The sequence below is a fragment of the Saccopteryx bilineata genome, chromosome 2 (assembly GCF_036850765.1).
Source record: "Saccopteryx bilineata isolate mSacBil1 chromosome 2, mSacBil1_pri_phased_curated, whole genome shotgun sequence".
Taxonomy (NCBI): domain Eukaryota; kingdom Metazoa; phylum Chordata; class Mammalia; order Chiroptera; family Emballonuridae; genus Saccopteryx; species Saccopteryx bilineata.
Genome location: NC_089491.1, coordinates 314,892,475 through 314,906,629, shown reverse-complemented (window position 1 = coordinate 314,906,629; position 14,155 = coordinate 314,892,475). Strand labels below are relative to the sequence as shown.

The 14,155-nt window shown below is 47.7% G+C and overlaps 1 protein-coding gene across 1 annotated transcript in view; it reads left to right on the top strand.

The window, feature by feature from the left end:
- Positions 1–8,161: 8,161 nt before the first annotated feature.
- Positions 8,162–14,155, top strand: part of IL6R (interleukin 6 receptor) — a 58,352-nt gene continuing 52,358 nt past the window's right edge. Inside the window, exon 1 of the mRNA XM_066262000.1 lies at positions 8,162–8,547. Within this exon, the coding sequence (XP_066118097.1) occupies positions 8,463–8,547 (85 nt within the window). The 5' untranslated portion in view covers positions 8,162–8,462. The remainder of the gene's footprint in view (positions 8,548–14,155) is intronic.

Genomic DNA, 14,155 nt, shown 5'->3' with positions numbered 1-14,155 from the left:
CCCAGCTATGGGAGGGAACATTAGATATAGGAATTGCTGCAGGCATTGGCTGGCATAGGGTTGGGTGCACCTGGACATGGTCATTAGCATATCTTGGTTTGTTGCCTTGATCACTGACTTAATCAAGAGCAGGAGGAGGGGGATTCAGCTGCAGAACCCCTCCTTTGCAAGGTTTTTTTCTGATTCAGCATAGGCCTAATCAGTGTGGTCCTATCTGGCGTCCTTGGTAAATCTTCTAGACAGCAGAGGAATCTCCCAGGAACAGCTGGGACCTGGCACCTCTGGTCCTGCGGCTAGGCTTTCACAACAACTACTGTGATTTACATTCCCTTAATGGTCAATTTCCTCCCCAATGTAAGCTTTCTCTGACATTTCTGCAAAGGTAAACTTTTTGCTACATTTCAAAGTAAAGGATGCTTGGCTTGTGGTGGCCCAGTGGATAGAGCATTGACCTGGGACGCTGAGGTCACCAGTTTGAAACCACGGGTTTGCCACCTATGACAAGCAAACAATGAGCAACTAAAGTGAAGCAAATATGAGTTGATATTGCTTATCCCCCCCCCCACCCATAAAATCAGTAAGTAAAATCTTTAAACAAAGCAAAACAAAAAGTAAAGGCCAGGAAGCCATTAAGGGAGAGAATAGCAAGCAAATTAACTACAACCTCATAGTGGGGGATGAAAATATTCTGTTTCCAGCCCATCCTCTTCCTTTGAGCCTACACTGGTTTGGGGATAGCAGCTGAGTAGTCATTTTATCTATCACGTTTGTGTTGGGCTTATTTCACTAAGCATAATGTCTTGAAGGTTTATTCATGTTGTAATATGTGTCAACTGCTTGTCTTTTTAAGGCTGAATCATATTATATGTATATATGTTGCACATTTTGTTCATTCATTCATAGAAGGAAACTTGGTTTGCTTCCATTTTTTGGCTATTATGTATAATATTGCTATACAAATATTTGTTTGGGTTTCTGCCTTTTTTTTTTTTTTAGATTTTACTTATTAAATTTTTTTAGAAAGGGAGAGGGAGAGAAAGGTGGAGTAGAGTGGGAAACATCAACTCATGTGCCTGGACCTAGTCAAATTTGGAGTTTCGAACCAGCGACCTCAGCATTCTGGGTCAACATTCTATCCACTGCGCCAGCACAGGTCATGCTGAGTTTCTGCTTTTAGTTCTTTTAATTATATACCCAGAAAAGGCATTGCCTAGATCACATGGCAATTTTATATTTAATTTTTAATTTTTTTTTTCTGAAGTTGGAAACGGGGAGGCAGTCAGACAGACTCCCGCATGCCCACCAGGGGGCGATGCTCCGCCCATCTAGGGCGCCTTTCTGCTGCAACCAGAGCTACTCTAGCACCTGAGGCAGAGGGCATAGAGCCATCCTCAGCGCTCGGGCCAACTTTGCTCCAATGGAGCCTTGGCTGCGGGAGGGAAAGAGAGAGAGAGGAAGGAGAGGGGGAAGTGTGGAGAAGCAGATGGGCACCTCTCCTGTGTGCCCTCGCCAGAAATTGAACCCGGGATTCCTGCACGCCAGGCCGATGCTCTACCACTGAGCCAACCAGCCAGGGCCTAATTGTGCTTTTAAAGTTATGAAATCATAACACTATAACTATTACAAGAAGGGGAGAAATTTCATAACCCCTTTCTGAGAATGGTGCTAAAAACTCCTTCTTTTGGGGTAAATGTTACAGTAATATAATGTTATAGTAATTAAATACATAAAAATATGGAAAATAAATAGAAATAAGTTAGGATATATTATTAAAAGCCATTAAGCCAAGTGAATAAGGCTATGATGTCCGGACAGGAATTAATCCAGTGTGTACAGATATGATAAGCAGACTGCCTTTCGCACAGGGCCCAGTTAGTGTGTGTGTGAAGTTATATATAGATAAAAAGTGGCTTGATGTCATAACTCTGTAGGTTAATATAAACAAGAAGCTTCCTTAAGAATACCTTAAAAGTAGGTTGAAAAAAAAAGTAGGTTGATGTGACATTTCAATTGATTAACATAAAAAGGGCTCCCTGCTAGGAACTCCCCAAAAGGTGGTTTGATGTGAAAATCCTGTAGATTGACACCTGTTAGAAGGTCTAAACCAGAAAATATACTAAAGCTAAGGGGCCCCCCTGCTGCAGAAGTCACCCAGACTCCAAGGTTGAACGTGGACTGTCTCCACGCTGCTCTGACCAAGGACAGCCAAGAGGAGCAAACTGACAGGGCCTTCTTAAGCTGTATCCAGACACGCCAGAAGGATTTGTGAGTAATAAACTTCCTGTGTGATTCTTGCAACTAACTTGTGTGTCGGTTGTGTCTTTCCTCCAGTGGCAGTTGGTCTCGGCACTGATAAGTAGAATCCTCATAGCCGCCTCAAGAGTAGTCTTGAAGAGGCTGCCAGCCTTGCTGTTAAGCAGGAGTGTCCCACTGTGCTGGGAAATTGAATTGTGGATGCCTGATCGACAGATTTTGGGCTCTAGTGGGACAGTAAACTCAGCTGGTGATGTAATGAGGAAATGGAACAGAAAATGCACTGAATTCTGTGGCAGGTGGGTGGGATGAGCCTGACTATTGTTTTGACAAAGTTGGGGATGCAGCATCTACCATTGTGACCGTAGAGAAGCCTTTCTAGGCAGGCAGAGGGTGATGACCTTGGTTGGGTCTTGATTCTGCAGTGATGTCAGTGGCCTATGACAGAGTTCTGCTAATCAGAGGGCTGGCATATTATACCTGGACCACAGGCTGTCAACCTCCTCCCAGACTGATGAGAAAAGGAAGGGGAAGGTTTCAGGGAATAAAGAGCATTTGGCTGGTTGGCTCAGTGGTAGAGTGTCGACTTGGTGTGTGGAAGTCCCAGGTTCGATTCCTGGTCAGGGCACACAGGAATAGCTACTATCTGCTTCTCCACCTTCCTCCTTCTCTCTCTCTCTCTCTTTCTCTCTCTCTTTTCCTCCCACAACCTGACTGGATTGATTTGAGGGCATTGGCCCTAAGGATGGCTCTGTGGAGCCTCCACCTCAGGTGCTAAAAATAGCTTGGTTGGGAGCAGTCCTAGATGGGCCAATCACCAGCCCCACATGGGGTTTGCCAGGTGGATCCTGATGGGATGCATGTGGGAGTCTTCTCTGTATCTCCCTTCTTCTCACTTAAAAAAAAAAAGCACCTTCCAGTACTTATTGATTAGTCAGGGTCAGAGGCCAGGGGAGGGGTCTGCATGGTGGCCCATCCCATTCTTAGATTATCATTGTCCCTAAAAGGTGAATCGAGAACAAAGGGTATTGTTTTAAAATCTTCCAGTTAAGAATAGCTCTAACACATCAGCCTAAACCTGGTGGATGGGGGCAGGGTAGGAATAAAAAAAAAAAAAGAATGACTCCTTTGAGTCAGGATATTTGGGATCTTGATCATGTAGTCATTAATTGCTGATGTCACCTTTGGCAAATCACTTCAGCTCTTGAGGCTAGGGGGAGGGAGCAGATGATAAATAAGGATTATTTGGATTCAAAACAACTTCTGAATTTATTCTATAGGCCTTCAGGATACCTCAATCTCTTCAGGACAAAGGTGAGAGAGTATTTGCTTGCAGGGAAGGAGTCTGATAGAAGAGGAGCCAGCCCAGAGCTCTCTGCTCGAGGGGAGACAAGGGCAAGTGCAGGAACAAACACCAGTTGTAGAGGGGGAGGGCCTGGGAGACCCAAGAAGGCAGCGTCCCAAATTCCAGGTTCCGCTGCTTTCTACTCTACCCTTCTGGCCTACCTGTCTCCACTGCCTGCTGTGATAGGGGCAGACAGTTGTCCTACAATGTCATTGGTCCTGTGTCCACTGCACACTCCCTCAGTGCGAGTTCTAGGCCAGGAACCAGACCTCACTCTAGAGCTGCCACTGACCAGTTGTGCAATCTTGAACAAGTCACTTTACCTCTCTGAGCTCCAGTGTACTCATTTGAAAATTGCAGCCGATATCTTCTAGCCCTCAGGGTTAAAAAGTGTTAAGCAGATTATGTCTGAAATCGCTTTGTAAGCAGCACAGTTCCTGGGAGAGGTGGCCCGGTGGAAGTTCTCATTGTTCCTCAGCAGCTTGATTGAAATCCCCAACCCTGATATCCCTGTTCCCACCCTGGGGCTCTAGACAAATCTAGACAGTCCTGAGTCTTTTCTTCTTCCTGAGTCTAGGAGCCGGGGAAGAGACCTGGTGACCCCATGGGTGCAAACATCCAGAACTAGGTCTGGGCAGGTCAGGCTACATTGTACAAGTATGTTTTCTTCTTTTCCTTATCGGTGTTTTCTATAATTAAACACTAGAATGTTGCCCCATGAATTTTGAAACTCCACTTAGTGTAGAGTTCAAGTGGGGTTTGACAGAGGTAAGAGAGACCTTGCTCAGACTACACTTCAGGGAAAGTCACATCTAGTGGTGGGATTCAAATAATTTAACAACCAGTTCTCTGCCCTAATGACCATTTTAAGTATAAAAAAGATATATCAAAAGGTAGTTTATTATTTCATGCATTTAATACTTAAAATAAGAGCAATAAAAGAGGCACACAAAACTGGATTATGTTATAAGAGTTTTAAAATATTAAAAGATATTAAATAATACCTGACAAAAAGCAATAAAACTTAAGATATTTCCATATTATTTCTTGATTGGCATCCTCATTTGCAATTTACTTCGCTTTTATCCATGCATCATCAGCTGTGTGATTTATCCTTGACCATCTTTTCACTATAGGAGTAGGATCCCATTTCTTTACCTATGGACAGAATGAACATTACTACAGGTGCTTAGAATATGCTGTGGCGCAGATGAACATTAAGAAAGAGTAAGGAATGTAAATTTGTGATTTCCACATTGGGTGGCTGCCCAGGTGCCCACCTTAGAGAGAACCCTGATTACAAGTGTCATTTTAACAACCAGTTCGATGAACCCAACGAAAAATTAGGTGTCTGTTCTGCTAAACTGGTGTGAACTGGTTGACTCCCACCACTGGTCACATCTCCCTCGCTCTGTGCCAGGAAGCAGAGATGAGCATGTGGTGGGGCAGTGAAGATGGGGTGGTGAACAAAGTCAGCTGGGTTTTTCGAGGGAGCACAGAAATGAGCCACCCAATCTGACCTTGTGGATGGTAGGATTCCAGTGAAGTAGGAAAGAAACTGGGGTGTTGTTGTGAGTCAGGGGCACAGAGAGAGAGATCAGCAGACGAAATCATCATGGACTAGCAAAGGACCACTGCTCGCTCAGGCAAATGGCCTCGAGTTCGGGCTGTGTCCTATTTTTATTCACAAGACTTCAAAAAGCTTGTTTACTGAGAAATTGGCATAACATCAAGCATAACTTTTACTTAAAGATACATGGAGTACACCTGCATGATAGCTTAATAATAATATATCAAAAGGCATTAATTGCTATTGCTTCTATGGTTCCCACAACATTCCTCTCTTTATCTCAAGGGATCACCTTGAAAGGAACAGAAATCTTATGAGAATGTTTTACTGAGAAAAAATCCCAGCAACTGCCTTCAGTCACACAGACCTGTTTCAGTGACTGGCCTTCAAGTCACAAAACAATTCTCTTGGCAAAACATTCTTTTCTTGTTGGCTGTGTTCCCATCCAAGGCCATGCAATGGGTTATTCCACTACACTGGGGTGCCTTCCTGGAGAAGACATCCTAGCCGAGTCTTTTTTTTTAAATTTATTGAGTTTATTTTAGAGAGAGAAGAGGGGAGGGAGAGAGAGAGAGAGAGAGAGAAGGAGGGAGGGAGAGAGAGAGACAATGCATTAATCTGTTCCTGTATGTTATCTGACCAGGGGTTGAACCCACAACCATGTTTCAGGATGATGCCTTAACCAACCAAACTATCCGGCTAGGGCCCTCGCCAAGCTTTAAGGGTGAGTAGGGTGTAGGACAAACAAGTGGCATTTTTGGAATGGGGAATAGCTTGAACAAAGGCATGAAGGTGAGAGGCCTTAAAAAATATTGTAGAAACATAATTCTATTCAAAGCATGAAAATGCAGAACATGAGGCTGAGAAATAAAAGATGGACCAGATTTATTTTTTTATTTTTATTTTTTTAGCATGCACAGTAGAGAGAGAGACAGACAGGAAGGGGGAGAGATGAGCACTTTAGTTGTTCATTGATTGCTTGTCATACATGGCTTAAGGGGGGGCACTCAAGCCTAGCGAGTGACCCCTTGCTCAAGCCAGCAACCATGGGATCATGTTTATGATCCTACACTCAAGCCACTGACCTTGGGATTTTGAACTTGGGACCTCAGCAAGCCAGGTCAATGCTCTATCCACTGCCACCACAGGTCAAGTGGGCCAGATCTTTTTATTGACACCACATATCAGTAATTTGTTTTTTTTCCCCGTCACCATACATTTGTCCCTCTTTACTTTCCTTCCTCTACCCTCCTCCCCCTGGTTACCACTTCACTCTTCTCTGTGTCCATGAGTCTCATTTTTATATCCCACCTATGTGAGAAATCATATATTTTTTAGCTTTTTCTGATTTATTTATTTCATTTAGCATAATGTTCTCAAGGTCCATCCATATTGTGAATGGCAATATAGCATCATAATTTGCATATTGTTGCTCTCATATTAAAAAATCAAGAGAGTTTAAGTAACTTGCTCAAGTTACACAGCCAGCAAGTGGCAGAGTTGGGATGAGAACTTGATCTGTCCGACTCCAGAACACAGTCACCCCACCTGTGGATTAGAGAGGGGAGGTCCACTTGGGTGGGGTCTAAGACACTTGTTCTTGAGCTTCAACATTCCTCTTTCAGACTGTCCTATCTGAACAGAGGGCTTTCTGCAGACTTCTGGTTTCAGGCTGGCAGCCTGCAGTCCCTCTGATTATTTTCAGGTCTGCATCTTCCACAGAGGGGAAGACAGCAACCACAGTGTTACCACCTTCCAGCCAAGAGGACTAGTGGCCCAAAGATTTGCAGTCCAACATGTCTTTCTTTCCCAGTCTGTGGGTGTGGCTCAAGTAAATCCACCCCAATCCACCTCAATCAAGGGTGGGTCAGGGCAAGTGCCTGGCTCTGCCCGGTACTGTTAATGGGTGGTTCCCACAGAGAGGCCCAGATGCGCAGGATCTGAGAGCTGTATTTCAGGAGCTCTGTCCCTTCATGCCTGGTCCTATCCACTTGAGGGCTCCTCCAGGCCATTTCCATTCTAGCTGCCCCAGGAACTTTGATTCTTGTTAGGATCAGCCTGAAGTCCCAAGTGGAAAAGTACATTCTAATTAGCTGTTGCTGGTCTAAAAGATTCTCAGCCTAGACTTTATTTCAGTACTTTTCTTTCCCTTCAAATTGAGCTCTAAGGCCACCCTATTAGCTTCAGGGTCCTTCGGGAAGCTTCATGGGCCCTTTCAAGAGGTCTTCATGGTTGCTTCTGAAAGCCAACTACAGTTTCTATCTATCAGATCAGAAGGGTGGACATACAGGTTTCAACATCTGCTGAGCACCTGTGGCCCAGACCTTGTGTCCGGTGTACTCGTGCCATCTCCTGAGCATAGACTTTAACATTTTTTTTTCTTTCTGACAGATGAAGAAACTAAAACTCAGAGATTTCTAAGAGCAGTCACAGGCAGTAGGTGCAGGTCTGGATGGAGCCAGGTCTCTGCCTACTTCCACAGCTCCAACATCTCCTTGCTAGTGCTGCAGTCTGTGGGGCACAGGCAGGCACCGAGAAGAAATGAGCTTTCCCAGCAGGCTTTCAGTGCCCAAGCCTCATGCCAGAGCCGTTAAATCAGAATCTCGGGGGATGAGGCCCAGACACTGTTGGCTTTTTAGGGCTCTGCAGGTGATTTCAGGGACAAGCCGGGCTGGAGCAGTGCTTAACAGTAAAGGTGAGAGAGGCACATCGCCTCCTCCAGGGCTCTGCAGGTGTTCCTTTCACACTGTCATCCTGTTCACGAAACCAAAAATCAAAGCCGACCACTGGCGCCTAAGTCCGCTCTTCTCATCAATAGAACTGGGGGTGGGGGGCGGGGTGGGGCGGGGCGGGGCTCGGGGTCTCTCGCCCGGGCCTCAGGTGTGGCGCCCAGGCAGGAAGCCCGCGGTTAGCAGGGGCGCGGGGCTGTTGCGCCATCCGCTCTGACTTTCGTAACAGCACCCTGAGGCCGCCCAGAGACGCCCCAGCGTAAGTTCCTCAAATGTTTTCCAGCGTTGCCAAAACTGTTCGTCGCTCTGAGTCACGTGCAAGTGGGAAGTCGCACTGACACTGAGCCCGGCCCGAAGGAGACAAGCCGAGCACTGCGCGGGGCTCGGGGACTCGCCCTGCGTGCGGAGAACGAGCGCCCCCAGGGATGGGGGCTGCCCCGTGGGCTTGAGCCCGCTCGCAGCCGCCGCCGCCCCGCCGCGCTCCGCCCCGTCCTATCCCAGACACCCGGTTCCGACCCGACCGCCTGCCTCTCTGGAGCCATGGGCCACTAGCCGAGGAGGAAGCATGCTGGCCGTCGGCTGCGCGCTGCTCACCGCCCTGCTGGCCGCGCCGGGGGCGTCGCTGGCCCCAGGGGACTGTCCCCCGCTGGGTAAGGGCTTCGCGCGCACCTGGAGGGCTGGGCTAGCTGGCGGGTGGGGGAAACCGCTGTGGCCGCGGCAGATAGGGTATCGTCGGAGGCGGCGGGCGGGAGGAAAGGAGTGGTAACAGCTCTCCTCCATGGCTAGTTTAGGTCCCCGCGGGCACAAGGTGCGGGCTCCGAGTGACCGAGCTGTTCCGTCGCTGGCGGGGGCTCATATGCTCCCTGCTGCGTCCTGCGGTTCGGAGATGCGCTCTCCCTGTGACAGCCCTGTGGCCGGGAAGCACCCTGCGGTCTGCGCACCGGACTTGGTGTGTTCTCGGGGCTCCTTCCAGTGTCCCCAGGAGACTTTACACACAACTGTGTCCCCGGTGACTCTGAGGGGAGGTACCCCAGAGGGGTTGAGTTCTCGCCTCAGCTTTTTTTTTTGGAGGGGGGTGCACCTCCCCTACTTCTCCCCTCATCCCCTGGTTGTATGTGTGGATGACAGTGCCCCGACTTTGAAGGGACTGACTTCATGGGGCTGAGTCACTACCCTCTGGCTGCTTGCACAGCCTTCAGCGGACACTAGCTCCAGGAGCTGTGTGCCCAGCCTGTGATTTTAATCTAAGTGGGAAGGATGGTTAGGGATTGGGACGTCTTGGGGCTGGCATACGTTGGACTCCACTTCCCGGAGGGAAGGAAGGAGAGCCCCAGGGCAGGGGGCACTTTTGCTCCTGTTGACTGCAATCACCCCCTGGCAGCATGCCTAGCTGCATGTCTAGTCTCTCTGGTTCAGCTGGGCAACTGCTTCTCCAGAGGTTTACTTTAGGGTTTGAGGGCTTTTTTGAAGGCATAGGGGAAAACCAAGGGGGCAGGCTGATCTCTCTACCTGGGAGATAATGCTGTCGAGCTAGTGTGCCTCTTCGCTCTCTGCTCTCTGGATGGTTGTGTTCCTCATGCTTGGAGGTGCAAAGTAAAAGGATGTCTTTTCTCAGCACACATTTGCAACTCATACCTAAAGAATAGCGGCCTCCTGAGCTTTAGGTATGTTTTCTAATCTTCCACTAGATCTAAATATACTTTAGATATATATCAAAGAGGAGACTGAGGGTCAGAGAGGTTGGGATGGGAGGTTGTCAGGTCTTGGTGGAGGCCCAACCCTCCATGTCCCTGAGCTCTAGTGTGGTAGAGCCCCAAGACTCCTAAATGTAGAACTAGCGCAGCAGGAAGAGCTGGGGGTGTTTGGGGCAGGCTGAGAGTCATTCCTGGCTGGCTGAGTGCTGAGGCAGAAGAGGCTAAGAGCAGGGAAGTGGAGGTCTGGGATTGCCCACTATGGTGTCAGGGAGTCAAAGGCAGGATTGAGGCCTCTGTTGGGCGGGAGCAAGGCTCCCCTGACTGCCTCTGTTGCTACTCACACCATAGCCAGGGCACCTGCCCTGAGGAGGTTACTGCTGCAGCGGCTTCCTTTCACTCCTAAGTGGTTGCAAGGCACTGTGAAGGCAGCACTTGCCATCAGTTCTCCATTTCCGTGGTGCTCAGGAGGGATGAGAAAGGTGGTTTCAAGGCCTGGACAGGCTGTGAATTCAAGGCAGAACTGAGAGTTTGGGGAGGAAGTGAAAATCCTCCAGTTCAGAAGGAAAATGCAGAGATATAAAAAATACCCAGCTCCCCTCTCACACCCACACAGATTCAGCCCACAAACTTGAGAACAAAAATAAAGACATTATACAGGAAGCATGGAGCAAATGACTGTGAGATGTCTTGCTTTGGAGAAGCGAGGGGCCAAGGGGTAGCAGTGGCTAGAGTTGGTTGAGAGGGGAAATCCACTGGCTCTCGGTGCTATGGGCTCTTACAGCCAGGTGGCCTCCTTTCCTTGGGATTAGCAGCTGCCCACATGTGCTGGAGCTCAGGTGGACTGCCGGCTAGGGGCCTGGACTTGCTGGGATGGAGGTGTTGGGTGTGGAAGGCCTGGACCTGGGTGACTCAATTTCTTCAGCCTTCTGCTGTGCGATAGCACACAGAAAAGCATATACACCTTTATGTCGCTCGAAGTCCTGTCTCAAATTCTGAACTTTCTTTGGGGCAATTTCTTTTTGCTCCAAATGCCTTCTTGCTTTCCTAGTCTCACCCTACATCAGTATTTCTGAAAAAGGTGCTTCTGGGTCTAGTTGCATCAGAATGTGTGTGTGTGTTAAGGGTGGAGGTTGGACCTTGACAGAAATATTGATTCTTGGATCCAGATTTACTCAAGAGAAATATCTGGGAATGAGTCTTGGGAAATGTCATTTTCAACAAATGTCCTTGTCATTGGCAAGTTTGAGGATGACTGGCCAAACAGTATGCTTGAGGAACTGAGCTAAGGCCCTACCCCAGCTGGCTTCTAATTGCCAGAAATCTTTTTCTGCTTTGGCTCTGTTTCCTTGTTTATTCATTGCAGCAAACATTTATCGAGTCCATGTAATGCCCTTTGGGGCTTGTGTGCAGCTAGCCACTCAGACTCCACCCTAAAGGAGCTTAAAATGGTCAGGTGCAAATTCCAGAGAGGGCCTGAGGAAGCCTGGCTCTCTGACTGTCCTGCTCAGTACCAGCTACCCAAAGACAAATTGTCTGGAGATGGGGGTGGAGAGAGGAAGCTCCTTTAATTGAGGACAAGACCCCAGAACAGCAGGCACACTGACACTGACTGCATTACCTCATCCTGGAACTGGGTAAACAAATCCTCCCCTCACAGGGCGTTTGTAAGAATTACACAAAGTGGCCTGGATCCTCACAACTATAAACACGCACTCCTCTCCTCTCCCTTCTCTTGTCTCAGCTGGGCTGCAGACCACCAACCCCGTGAGTGACAGCATTCCTGTCACAAATCAGGGCTTTTCCAAGTCAGTCTTAAAGACTGCAACTCTGCTCTTTAACATGGTAGCCACTTACTAAGTGTGGCTATTTAAATTTGCATTAATTAAAATGAAATAAAATTAAAAGTGTAGTTCCTTAGTTGCACTAGCCACATTTCAAGTTCTCAATAGTGGTCTCCAAATTGGACAGAATAGAGAGAGAGCATTTTCATCACTATCGCAGAAAGTTCTATTGGACAGTGCTGGTTCAACAGAACTTCCAGAGGTTTTCTGTTGCTTCTTCCTTTAACCCTCTCTGTTACTTCTCTCCACCTGAACACAGCTCATCTTGTACAGGTAACGGCTTTGGAGCCAGACAGATTGCTGAACCCTGCCAGATAGAAATGAGGTGAGCTTGGATAAGTGATCTTGTCGCGTAGAGACTCGCTGCCCTCATCTAGAAAATGAATCACACTACCTTACAGGGTGATTATGAAGATGAAAACAAGCTAGATTGTATAAGAAAGTCCCTAGAGCCAAGCAAGTGCTTACATAAGTGTAGCTAATAATTCATTCATTTGAAAACAATATTTTTTCAGCTCCTCTTGTGTTCCAAGCACTATTCTAAGAGCTATAGATACAGCAGTGAGCCAAAGAGACAAGCATTCTTGGCTCATTGGAGCTTCATTCTAACAGGGATGTAAATTAAATGTATAGTATGATCATGACTAATGCTAAGAAGGAAAAATAAAGAAGGGGAGAGCAATAGAACTGTGTGTTTATGTTGAGGAAGCAGCGTGTTGAATTGATCTTTCTGAGGAAGGCCAAGGAAGTTCTCACCATGAAGATAATATATATTTGGATGAAGGAAATATAAAAATAGTTAGAGCTTCCTTATACTCCTGTCAAACAAAAAACTTTCACGACCAGAAGCTTTTCTGAAAGAAAGTGTTTATTGAGCCAAATGCTAGCCAGGAAAAAACCAGGTCCTGGGCACAAAGTCTAAATCAGCATCCCCGGGGCTGAGTGGAGCAGTGTCTGCCATCCTGCGTCCATGGCACCTTCGTACATTGTTTTGGTGGGGTGGGGGTGGGGGAGGATGTAAGTTGTTTTGAAAGAATTTACACTGGCTATAGATGTAGAGGGTAGGGGAGGAGAAGCATAGCTAGTTCTGAGATAGGTGCAGAGTCCAGAAGGAAGAAGTGTTTGCTCCTTTGGATTGGTGATGGACAACAGTCTGGAAAGTTTATGTCTAAGTGAGAAGAGAAGCGCCTGGTTGTCAGTGGGCCTGGCTATTTTCTTTAGATAATTGTGAAAATATCCACGTGAAAGTTAATGCAGTGTTCCAACATGCATTCAGGGTATGAGCAGCCTTTTGGTGGTCGTCCTGCAGTTGATAACTGATCAACTTCTCTTGTCTTTTCCTCCCACCCTCTAGCCTGCTATAGTTTATTTTAGGACACCTCAGAATTTTCTCCTTCTTACTCCCATCTTGGGCAGGAAAATTCCTGCCTCCTCTGCGACAAGCTGGTACTACCTGAGGGCCTATCAGGTTTCAGAGCAGAGGGCTATATGAGGCATGGGTGTCCCTGCCCTGATGAAGCTTAAGGTTGTTTTTGGGGAGACCAGCTTCAGCCGTTGGGCCCCTTGGACCCCAGTTGGACAGGGAAGTGCTAAATATTGGGTCATTAACTGTCACCGAGGAATGTCATCCTTTAGGAGAGTAATCCTTGAGGACTGGAATGGCAAGGGGAAGGGGACAGAAAGACTTTTAACTGTCTGGTGAACCCTGGGGAGTGTCTTTTGGGTAGTTAACCTGAGTGTTTTACTCTCTTCTCTGGCCTTGAGATCCAGAGAGGTCCCAAGTCTCTGGCAGAGTCGGGGCTTTTCTGGCATGGTCCTGGGTTCAGGCTGAATGTCAGCTGCACCTCCGCAGGCTCCCCTGCACCCACCTGCCCCTGCCAGCGCCAGCCTGCCCCTGCCAGCGCAGCCCTGCGGCTCCAGCTTTAGGAGTGTGCCCCCAGGCTCGCATGTGGGCTGTCTCCCAGCACCTGCTCTCAGTTCTCCAACTTCCAGCTTCCCTTCCCAAAAAGGTCATCCTTTTTCTATATGATGGTGACAATATCTGTTCCACATTGAATGCAACTGTGCACAGAACTGTTAGACTCTTTGCGCCTGTGTTTCATTTACTCTTCACAGCAGCCGTACGTGAGAGGGATGTTAGAGCCGTTGCACAGGTGGAGGAGGCTGTAGAACAAGCAGGTTTTGTTGGAGGGGAAGATCAGAACTCAGTTTTGAACATGTTGCAATAGAGGTGTCTATTAGAAAACCGGGAGAAGATGCTGAAGAGCTGGATACAGAGTGTGGAGTTTGGGAATGAGAACTGAGCTGGAGGTATGACTTTGGGTGTTGCCTGGTGGCCACTGTTATTTCAAGCCTTGAGAGTGGCTGAAATCATCTAGGACAAGAGTGTAGACGGAGGAGAGAAGAGGCCCCTAGGCTGAGCCCTGAGGCACCCCAACCTTCTCAGGCTGGAAGAGAAGGAGCAGACTGAGAAGGTGAGACCAGTGAACCAGGAAAACCAGGAGAGTTGACTTGAAAACCCAGTGACAACAGTGGATCAAAGAGGAGGGAGCAAGCAGTGATGTCAAACTCTGCTGAGAGTCCGGGGAAGAGGACTGCCAAGACCTGACCAGTGGACTTAGCAACGGGCAGGTCACTGGTGACTTTTTAAAAAAAATTTTATTTTATTTATTCATTTTAGAAAGGAGAAGGGGGGAGAGAGAGAGAGAGAGAGAGAGAGAGAG